This window comes from Protopterus annectens, chromosome 1.part1 (genome assembly GCF_019279795.1).
Source record: "Protopterus annectens isolate FY-2018-M chromosome 1.part1, PAN1.0, whole genome shotgun sequence".
NCBI lineage: Eukaryota > Metazoa > Chordata > Ceratodontiformes > Protopteridae > Protopterus > Protopterus annectens.
In genome coordinates this window covers 1118925566-1118937293 of record NC_056726.1, presented here as the reverse complement: position 1 = coordinate 1118937293, position 11728 = coordinate 1118925566, and the positions used below count along the sequence as shown (strand labels likewise).

The 11728-nt window shown below is 39.1% G+C and overlaps 1 protein-coding gene across 1 annotated transcript in view; it reads left to right on the top strand.

Annotated features, from left to right (window-relative positions):
* LOC122815615 (deleted in malignant brain tumors 1 protein-like) overlaps positions 1-229 on the top strand; it is a 949251-nt gene extending 949022 nt beyond the window's left edge. Inside the window, 1 exon segment of the mRNA XM_044088272.1 lies at positions 48-229. Within this exon segment, the coding sequence (XP_043944207.1) occupies positions 48-229 (182 nt within the window).
* Positions 230-11728: the final 11499 nt, after the last annotated feature.

Here is an 11728-nt window from a genome sequence, read left to right as displayed (position 1 = left end):
GATTCAACTTAGATTTCCTGAATCCTATGGTTCTGAAAAAAATTCAGCAGAGGACAGCTCCAAGTTAAAACTAATGTCTGATTCCAACTCTGATGATGTTCCTGATATTCCTAAGGTTGAACATTCAGCAGAGACAGCTCCAGTTGCTAAGTCTAATTCTCACTTTTATGTCATACGATTTGATCTCACTTCCAGAACTGGTGTGAAATACACAGCGACTTGGACATAACTGTATATACATACATAGTTCAAGACTCGTTTATTACATCCTGACTAGATGAGTGACACACATGGCCACAGGAACTGCCATTTGTGCTATTGCATGTCCCCATATTGGAGGACAATGAAGGATAATGGTGCTCCATAAGTATAGAAAGTACCAAGACATGTACATGGCCAAGTACATGTCACGGTGGGGTCATGAATCTGGCCCAGTATTTAACATATGACTCAAGTATATTTAGTAAACTTTGGTATGTTTTAACTTTTAACTGATGCAGCTTTTACATATTAATTTCACATACAATAGATGTTTGTTGATGCCTTGTTCTTCACCCTAGCAATACTCATCAGAACTTGCTACAGTGGATCTGCCAAAAGTGCCATCGGATTTCCCTTGAAGGAACAGGATTTTTATTTGAAACATGCATATTCTATTTTCTGTTACTTCACACATTATGTTCAGTTACTCTGAAACTACTGAGCTTATTTTTCTCTAAGAATCTTGCAGTTTATTTCACTTGGATTGTAAAGTGGGCACACTCCCTAGGAAGACAATTCTCAGAGTATGCATCTCCACCAAAATTGAATGTTGTTATTTCTAAAGCTAGTTTTCTATTCATGAAAGCCCAGCTTTACTGTTTCAGGTTCATTAAAGCAAGGGTGAAGAATGTTTATTGTACAATGAATCATAACATAATCAAAGTACTTTACAAAACTGTCTGTGCAAATGATTTGCAATCAAAACGATCAATGTTTCTCTTTAAATGAGTAAAATAACTGAAGGAAACAAAAGGCAGATAAATAAAAAAATCACTGAAAATGCACTGCCAGTTGATAAGAAATAAAAATGTCATGCTTTAACATAAAGACTGCATTTATTGATATATGTTTTCTTTGTCTGTCAAAGATGCATAGCCATAAGAAGATAAAGGACAATGTGACCAACGTAACCAAAAAGAAAGAATCAAGAAACTGAATCCCGCTATAAAAAATGAACCATTTTGGGAATAACAGCATTGCATGATGGTGCAACCTGATTAATAAAATAGAATAATAAAACAGAATTTGCAAACAATATCTGATTTACTTACAATCATCTCATATTCTTATATGTAGAAAAGCTTTTAATATTAAAGATTAATATGAATTTGTTAATGTTTCTAATGTTCTACTGCATGATATTCTGGGCATTTATTTGCATTTTGTGAAAATAAGGTATATTTAGATGAAGTTACTTATTCCTTTTGATGGTGTATTTAATCTTTTGGACTATTCTTTTAAGTTTTTCATGTATGGGATAAAACATTCTATATGCAAATCATATAATGCAGCAGTAATAAAAAATATTCTTATTTGCTACCAAGATATTTGTTTGGTTTTTGGAGTTTTCACTTATTTTCACTGATTATAGCCGAGTGGCTCCTCCAGGTGTTTCTGTATTTGCAGACTACTGACATCTGTAGGTGTCATATATTGCTCATTTTTGTATTAATAATTCCCATACCATGCTACATACAATGTATTAAAATATTTCATCTTAAAGTTTACACAATGGCAAATGTATCTGTATTGATATATGATCTCTGTCTAGTGCTGGTAATGAGATATTAATTGTTGTCTCTATGTTTTTCTAAATATCCCAACAACTAAGTAGCACAGACAGAACTCCTTAGCCTCGTATGAAAGCACTCAGTTGGATGAACAAAATGTTGTAAAAGAATATGTGTAACTTCAATGGTCACTGAGATATTGTGAGTTGTTTACAAAATACTACAAATTTAATAGTTACAGGGCTGGATTCAATAAATTCTATGCAGCTCAATAAAACTGTGTGCGCATGCCTATTTGCATTCAGAAAGCAGCTCTACATGCCTAGTAGAGCTGCACAAACATGGTAACCATAGTGTCATGCTAATTATAGCATAAGCAGCTGAATTATATGCTAATCAAGTAATCCAAGATGGAAGAGATATTCAACAAGCTATAAAGCAATTGTGTACACTCCATGCAGGTTAAGATCTTGAATTCCAAAACCTACTGGAATACAGTCATGGAAACTACTTTACACAGAGAGAATGTTAGGGGCTGCTGTTACTCTTCAACATGTGTTTGAGCAATAGGTTCAAGTCTATGCTGCTGCTGCTAAGAGATCTGTGGTGAAGAAGGAGAAGAGTGTTTAGACCCTGTTTGGTCTGCATGAGGTGGAAATTGTAGAACTACAGTTTGGAAAGGGACACACTACAGGAGCTCTGCAACCTCTGTTACCCTCAACTGAGAGCAAAGGCAATCTGAGAGGAACCAATACTCATGGAAACTAAGTTATGTGTAGCACTTAGAATATTAGCTACAAGAAGTTTCCAGAGATCAACAGGGGATATGTTGGGGCCATCACAGGCATCAGCATCCAGGATTCTCCAATTCCTGAATGCTATGCTGCAACATGCCAGTGACGTCATACATTTTCCCCATACACCTGAGGACAAAGCTACAACTATGCAGGATTTCTAGCCTATACCACACTTCCCTGAAGTCTCCTGGCTGCCATAGACTGCACACACATTGAAATCAAAGCATCATCCGGGGAATAGGGAAGGGTGTACATAAATAGAAATGGCTTCCACTCCATTAATTCCCAAGTTATGTGTAACACTAAGGGAAACATCCTGAATGGGTGTGCTGGGAACCCTAGCAGTTACCATGACTCCCATATAAGGCACAACTCTCAACTCTATCAGAGGTACTTCTAGGGAGGATATCCCACAAGGTCCTTTACTGAGTATTGGAGGGATTGCAATCAAACCATGGCTGATGCCGCCCATCAGAAATGCACACACAACCACTGAAGAACACTATAATGAGGCACACACTTAAGCAAAAAATGTCATAGAGCATGCATTTGGGCTGCTGAAGTCAGGACTCTGGTGCATAGATACATCAGGGGGATCCCTGCAATACAAACACCATACTTGTGCTGAAATGTTCACTGTCTGTGCTATCCTTCACAATATTATTGTAAAAAACAGCTTCAACAGGAACACCAAGGGAAAGGGGCATACATCCCACCACCAATGGCAAAGTCAAAACAGCCACACATAGGAGGGGAGTCAGACAGGGAACCACCAGCCCCTGTGGCTGTATATAGACATAGGCATTCACTATATGCTCTAGCCCTGGCCAAGAGTCAATGTATATCACACATGCTCACTACCTAAGGGGGTACACCTTTCATCACATGCACATATATGCAGTACAGTTGATGCCAGACAATGCTAACAACCTTTACCTACAAATGTAATGCCTGCATACTGCTAGCATCACACAGAGTCTGCCCCGAATTAAAATCTTTGTAACTGCTGGACCATCAAGTTAAATGCTGAACCTAGAATAGGAAAATAAATAGCTAATAACATAAATGAATGGCAGATCCTTGCATAATGTTACTTGGTAATGTACTTAAGTAGAAGGTTGCTGAGTTTTACAGCAATGGCATCAATATATGACAACACTGACTTACGTCAATAGATGTGTTCTCTGTCAACTAATAGGCCTCATGCATCAAAGATATACACAGTACAAAAACTTGTAAGAAAGCAGTACAATTTTTAAAACAGCATCATAAATACAGATATACTAAGCACTAAGTCTGCTATGCTCCCTGGGCATCAGACAGACAAAAGTTGTATGTATCCATGGATCCAAAAGATAGAAAACAGGGATATGGCACAGTTATCATTTGCACAGGGTGTTGTTTGGTGGGGGGGGGGGGTCAGGTCAGGAGGCCTAGGCTGATACAAAAGGTAGTGAGTGCATGTGAGTAAGAAAGACAGACAGACAGAAATTTAGATAAATTATCAAACGGCTACTGAGACAGAATGATCTGAAAACCTCATGAATGACCCATACACCATTTATGTGCATGTGTCTGTATGTGCACTCAAGGTAAAACATGTGCGTGAGTATCTGCAAGAACATAGCCAAGCTCTGTGCTAGTACTACATCCTGGCATGTCAGACAGGTGTGAGCAGTACAGGGTAGAGGTAACACTTCATCGTCAATGCCCCCAACCATGAGAACTGGCTCTGCCAGAAGTTGCAATGACGCATTTTTGCCCATGGTCAAATGTGCTTCTGTTACCTGAATGTGGGAGATGTCTACTGGTTGAGTTCTCCTCATGAGTACACCCAGGACCACCACTCCATGGTCTATCACATGTGGGTGCAGACATCTCAATCGCTGATGGAGCAATAGAAGTAGTGCCACTACGGGAGTGTGATCAGGCACAGCCATTTTGGCTAACATCACCATTTGCTGCTGACCAACATCCATGTGGATGCTGTTCCCCTACCAGCATATATTCTATCACAGACAACACCCATTCCATTGTGTTATTTACCTGATCCACTGAGTCAGCCACAAGGTGGAGGCAGTCACGCATGTCAGCCTGTGCCACATCTACAACCCTAAGCATGTCCAAGGAGGCCCTACTGGAACATGCCTGCACCTATGAGATGGCCCTAAACATATGTCAAGTGGCACAGAATGAAACACCAGGATCAGGTGGAGGGGAGGGTGGACAGCAGGCCTCCTCCAAGCACCACTAAAATCCCTTCTGCATGGCACCTCACCCACACTTTGTATGTAGCCATAGTCAACCAGCACTAAAGCCACAGTAATCACACTACACTGATCAAGTATGTCACCCTCCATCTGTCCAATATTTAAGGGTGCAGTGGAATAGGTATGCATAGGCTTACAGACTGTGCCTGAGGGAAATATATGGGATGGCTGAAAGTCAGTCTCAGTGTCAGATTCTACCTCTGCATCCTCCGACTGTGACTCTGTTTGGCCACCATCATCATCAGAGATTATCAATATTCTGACATCAGGTGGTAAGAGTCCTGCACTTCCACTGTCAAGATCACCTGTGATAATAAGCAACAAACACAGAAACAATATTGATACTACACTAAGGATGGTCACACTATCACAGATGGTACAGCAATACACACACACACATGCAGATAAATGCATATCTCTGACCAATGGTCATCAATAATCAAAGAATAATTTTTGGCTTACCATGTGCAGGTGACTCCACACTTGGTAGGGAGGATAGGCCTGGAAGAAATGCAGCAAGGTAAGGATGTAAATTGAACATCACAGTTGTAATAACAGAGGGGGATAGTGAATACACAATTTTGCCTATATGGCCGTTAAGAATAGTTTTAAATGAAACTTGGCTGACAAGTCCACCCACAGTCCATGTTTAATGAACAAATGTGTAATTAAGTCTATTAATCAATAGGTACATAAAAAATAATCCACATGAAGTATTACTTAAATTTTTCTATATTTTACTATACAAGCAACTCTTAAAACTTGGCATATGTAAACTTACCGGGAAGCTCCTCTTGGCACATACTTGTCCTCCCAGACACATCAGCACTAACATCAATAGCATGCTGGTGTGCAGTTTGCACTGTGCTCTCTGGATCTCTGGCAGTGGACAGAAGCTCTTCATTTGGTGTGAGTGGTGGCTTGGTAGTAGCACTCCAACCCCCCCCAGCCAGTTCTTCATGGGCAACTGCAGCTGCTCTCCTGTGGGCTGATGAAATCATATAAGTGGCCCAATGATGTACCTGATCATAAGTCCTGGTGCGACCCCATACTGGGTTGACATCATTGACTACCTGGTTCCAAATCTGCATTCTGTCAGCGATATCCCCATGTCCTCACACAGAAAGGCACTGTGGTGGCTGAATGCCTGCACTGTTTCATCAGAGTAGCTGAAAGGGGGTTTGCATGGATTTGCATCCTTGGGTCCCATAATCATATGTGACATAAATCAGAGAAGGATACAACACATAAAAATCACATAAGTAAATTCCTGCTGATATGCACACATTTTTTTCAACATTAAGCACTGGAGACACGCATTTCAGTTATTAAAATTGAAGATTTTTGTGGTTGTACTACATCACACTCAGACACAAACCAATGTGTAGTCCAAAACAAGGAATACCCCTTTAGTAAGGTATTGTTTCCCACTGAAATAACAGGATGACTACACATTTTCATGAGAAAACCTCTAGAAACACAACTTTTGTTGTGGCGACACAGAAATGGTAGTCGGCTCCCCACCCCCAAAATAAGAAGCAAATGAAAGTTTGTACAAACCAAGGAATACCAGATAAATCAGTTGGTATATATGCGTTCAACACAGGTCAGTTTCATATGATTGCCAATTACCTCCCACTGTGCCTACCACTCCTCTGGGAGTGTCTCTGGGCCATCATAGAAGTATAACACCCTGTGTCATTGACATAGTACATTACATTTCCCTGAAATAACACAGAAGATATAAAGATAATAATGTTCACATTAACACTTGTGATGAATGTTAACCTCTCTGAGAAATGTAAATGCCTGCCAAAAATGCCTATGCCAACAGTGAACTATAAGAAGTGCATACAGATAAAAGGTCCATTTTTTACTGCATATATATATATATATATATACATATATATATATATATATATATATATATATATATATGTGTATATATATATATATATATATATATATATATATGTATGTGTGTGTATATATTTATTTATATATATATATATATATATATATATATATATATATATATATATACACACACACAATTTGATTTGTAACATGTTACAAAATCTAGAATGCACTTGACAAATACAATCATACCTTAACAAGATTAGAATCCTTCTCTGCAGATAAATCAAAAGGAATAGCAATCTTCTGTTTTATCCAAATACACAGATCTCTTCACCTTCAAGTTCTCTAGCTACATGGTTACTTTTTATCGTGTAGATGCAAGCCTATGGTCATGGTGAAAATGCAAATAATTGGTGAACAACTAACGTTTGAATTTGTGCATCATGTGTAAATTGGTCTAGGCACTACCTCAATGTTAGTTGCTAATGGATTGCAATTGTGAATGATTAGTGTGAGGGAGAAGGAAGACACAACCGCAGTTCAGACAACCTGACCTGCATTAGGTGAGTCACCCAGGATACACTTACAAATTCTAGAAGTAACTTTAGCAAACTTTTAAACAGAAGCAAACAATGCACATTTATCATTTTTGTTCACTAATAGCAAGACTCACCTGCCTTTTCTGAAAAGTGTTTTTCAATGTCATGTATTTTTATCATACATTTAAAAGACAATGATGCAAAATACACTATAGACTCTATGTCTGAGAGTACAGCACAGATAAGAGAAGAATGAATACAATACAAGGACAAGACAGACCTGCATTGGTGCAAGCATATTCATAAACGGCTGTGTGACCACTCATTCCACTAAATATGTAAGCCACACATGGACAAACAAATGAGTGTCCAAGTGTATATGTCTTGATAATACTGTTGAGGAAATGGCAATTGCTTGTATGCAAATGATTTGCTTTCCTGTTGCAAAGTTGTTTCGATGGCAATGAGATATGGGCCCATATCTATACAGGAAGGATGCAGAGTCCCTGTAATCACAACTACGCAGGTAAAGGCTGCACTCTCTAAAGCCAAAAACACAGCGTCCATGGGACCGGACAACATCCCAGGCTGCGTTTTACATGAACTTCAGAATGAACTGGCTCCCCACTTAAGCACCATGTTCAATAATAGCCTCACATCAGGCTTTGTGCCCACTGAATGGCACACAACAACAGTTATCCCACTCCACAAAGGAGGAGCCACCACTGATCCCAGGAACTATCGATCTATTAGCCTGACAAGCCTGGTCTGCAAGGCCATGGAACGTATCATCATGAAACTCATAAACAAAGACATTGCTAACCTCCAAACTCTGGATCCCACCCAGTTCGGGTTTGTGAAAGGCAGATCATGCCTCCTGAATCTGTTCGACTTCTTCGAGGCAGTCACCAAAGCCGTAGATAAGGGTAAGGTGGTTCACATAGCCTATCTTGACCTCGCCAAGGCTTTCAACACCATCCCCCATTCTGGAATTATAGCTAAACTCACTAAACTAGGTATAAATCCCTACGTCACAAGATGGGTTGCCAACTGGCTCACTGACAGAACCCACACTGTAAAAGTTGCAGACTCCATGTATGCCTGTAAAGGGCATTGCTGTCATCCTTATTCCTTATACTTCCTGCCCTGCACACTTCCATGTGGTACATGTAAAGCTTGTAGCTTTATCAATAAAGAGGTCAACTTTCTACATAGAACCACTGGGAAGATCATCACTTTCAAAGGTAGAGCCACTTGTAGGACTTCAAATGTGGTCTATTTGGCTGAATGCACAAAATGCCCCAGTTTTTATGTGGGCATGACCACAAACATGTTTAAGGTGAGAATCCTACAACATTTAGGAAGTATAAGGAATAAGGATGACAGCAATGCCCTTTACAGGCATACATGCATACATCCAACACATAGTTTTACATTTAGGGTTATTGTCAACATTAGATTGAATAATCGGGGTGGGGATGTCAGGTTGCAGACTGCTTTGGATGAAACCAAATGGATTATAGACCTAATGGCACACCTACCCCCAGGTTTAAATGATGTTGTTCCTTTAAAGCCCACACTCTTGAGGAGGCGTGTTTTTCATTGAGTCACAATGTTTTTATTGGCTATGAGTTATTTTAAAAGGAATGTGCATAGAATGTCTATTGTCTGATGAAGGGTGTAACCCGAAAGCGCTAACCTTTTTTATTCTGTCTACATTTGGATTACTTCGTTTATTTGTTACTAAAGTTTTTATTAAATATTTTATTGAGCAGCAGCAGTGTCCTGCCATCTTTTCTTTTGTTTTGTATATTTTGGATTCGCAGGACTTAGGCAAGGCTAAGTGGATTTTTTTCTGTTTTATGCATACTGGATTCATAGTCAACCGTGTACATAATTACAGCTCCCCCCCACTTATCTGGTTTCATTGTTCTGATACCTTCTTTCTTAAAAAGTTCAACCAGTTTTTGTCCTATATTAACAACTCAACAACCTTCTTGAAATTTACCCATGACATTGACAGGAATCAGCTACATTACCTAGACGTCACCCTATACAAAGACAATACCAATCATTGTTTTCAATCAAAAATATTCAGGAAGACTACTTACTCAAACTCATTTCTTCACTTTCAAAGTAATCACCCTTACAGCCAAAAGAAAGGTATAGTAAAAGGGCAGTTAATAAGGGGATCAAGGATGTCTAGTACTTTGGAGGCCTTTTGTGAAGAGATTGAGATTTTAAAAGGCTTTTTTCTTGAAAAAGGTTAGCCAACATACCTTATAAATAAAATGAGTCAAGAAGTTAGTAAGGGGAGGGATAGATTATACCCACCCTTGTTAGGAACTGCTTCGAGCATGGTTCATCCAGAAACAACAAAAGACAGTTCTAACCTTAGAAACAGTTTTATTTACACTTATGCAGTTAATTCGGATGAATTTGAAGAGGTTATTCAAAGGTACTGGCCTGTACTCACTTCACATGATGACACAAAGCCTTATACCACACCTTGCCCTCATTTTATTAGAAAGAGGAACAAAAACCTTAAAGAATTATTGGAGGCTAAACAAGACATTAAATATGATAACACCAAGAAGAAACTGGGAACTTTTCCTTGTGGGAACTGTAGACAATGTTATGCCATGTTAAATGGGGGGACTTTATATTTGCCTTCTAGGAAATTTAATTACAGACCCCAAAAGCATTACAATAGTGGGGTGAAAGGTGTGGTTTATTTAGGGTTTTGTGAAAAATGTAAAGAGTTTTATGTTGGAAAAACAGAGTGGGTTTTAAGAAGAAGGGTATATGAACACCTGAACTACATCAGTAACCACAAGGAAAGCAATGCTTTTTACAAACACCTGTTGACATGTGAAAATATGCGTTTAAGGTTTATTGTCCTTGAACAAGTTGCCCCTGAAGTTAGAGGTGGCAACTGGGAAACGAAACTAGAATACCGTGAACTACTTTGGCAACTTAAATTGGATGCTAGTAGGTTTCCCGGTATGAATAAGAACATCAACATTAATAGTGTTTTAAAAATGAGACAAGCTAGACTGTAAAGGAGGAAATTATTTGTCTTACAGGGTTCTGCTTGGGTCGTACTAGGACCTTAATGACAAGGCTTTAAAAGTAAAAGCATAAAAGAAAAACAGGAGGAAGTTTGGGGTTTTATTGGGGGTATGTTTACTTGTCCTGAGAATATGGTTAACTAAAACAATAGTGCTGGTTTATTGTTTGGATATAAGATTGTTTTATACAAAACTTTATATAAAACTTTACATTTTTGCATTTTTACAATTTTATATTTTTACATTTCTTTGTATTTTACTTTAAAACATCAATAGGCATTAATTAACTGAGACGTGTGACCTTGTCTAGAGTATAAATGAAATGGCATGAGTTACCAAATTGTTTTACCTTGAGAAAGCCCGGTAGTGACTGGGAGAAAGCGCTTGGTTTTAATTTGGAGATCTAATAAAAGCTTTTGAATAAGCTGCGTTTGTGTTGGTATTGGCCACGCAAAAGGATTTACAGCATTGTACGTAATTGTTGCTTTTCGGGTCCTGTTGTGCTGACTTGATTCTAGGCTGCATCCTACATTAACTTAGGCAGGAACTTGCAGCACCATTAGGTACCCTATTCAGCCAAAGTCTGGGTACTGGCTTTGTCCCAGCTGAATGGAGGGCAGCCACTGTTATCACTTTAAATAAAGTTGGAGGGTCCACTAATCTAGGAAATTATAGACCCATCAGCCTAACTAACCTGATCTGCAAGGCCATGGAGCAGAATATCATGGCCCTCATTAACAAAGACATCAGCAAACTCAAAACACTCAATCCCACACAGTTTGTTTTTGTCAAGGGGATGTCATGCCTGTTAAATTTGGCCAAATTCTTTGAGACAGTCACCAAAGCTATGGATGAGGGGAACACAGTGCATACTATCTACCTTGACCTGGCCAAATCCTTTGATACTATTCCCCAGTTGGGTATAATAGGTAAACTCTCTCAACTAGGCATCAATCCATATGTTACCAGATGGGTAACAAACTGGGTCACCGATAGAACCCATCTAGTCATAATAGGTGAAGCAACCACAAACAAAAGACCTGTAATGAGTGGTGTGCCCCAGGGATTGGTTTTGGGGCCTCTGTTGTTTGGGATATATTTTTTCTGAGATGCAGGCCAAAACCAGACGGCTATGACTGACCACGTTCGCAGATGACTACAAGTTGGGCAATGTCATCAATTCCCCTAGTGATGTGGACATCCTCCAAGAGGGTCTCACCCAAACAAGTGACTGATGCCAGAAACATTTCCTCAAACTGAATGCCAGAAAATGCATCATCATCCCCTTTTGGGAGAGTGATGTCCCCACAAATTATACCATTAATAACAAGGTCTTAAGCATACAATCTATCATGAGGGACTCAGGCATCCAGGTTGATAGAAAACTGAATTTTGACCACCATATTTCATCCGTTGTAC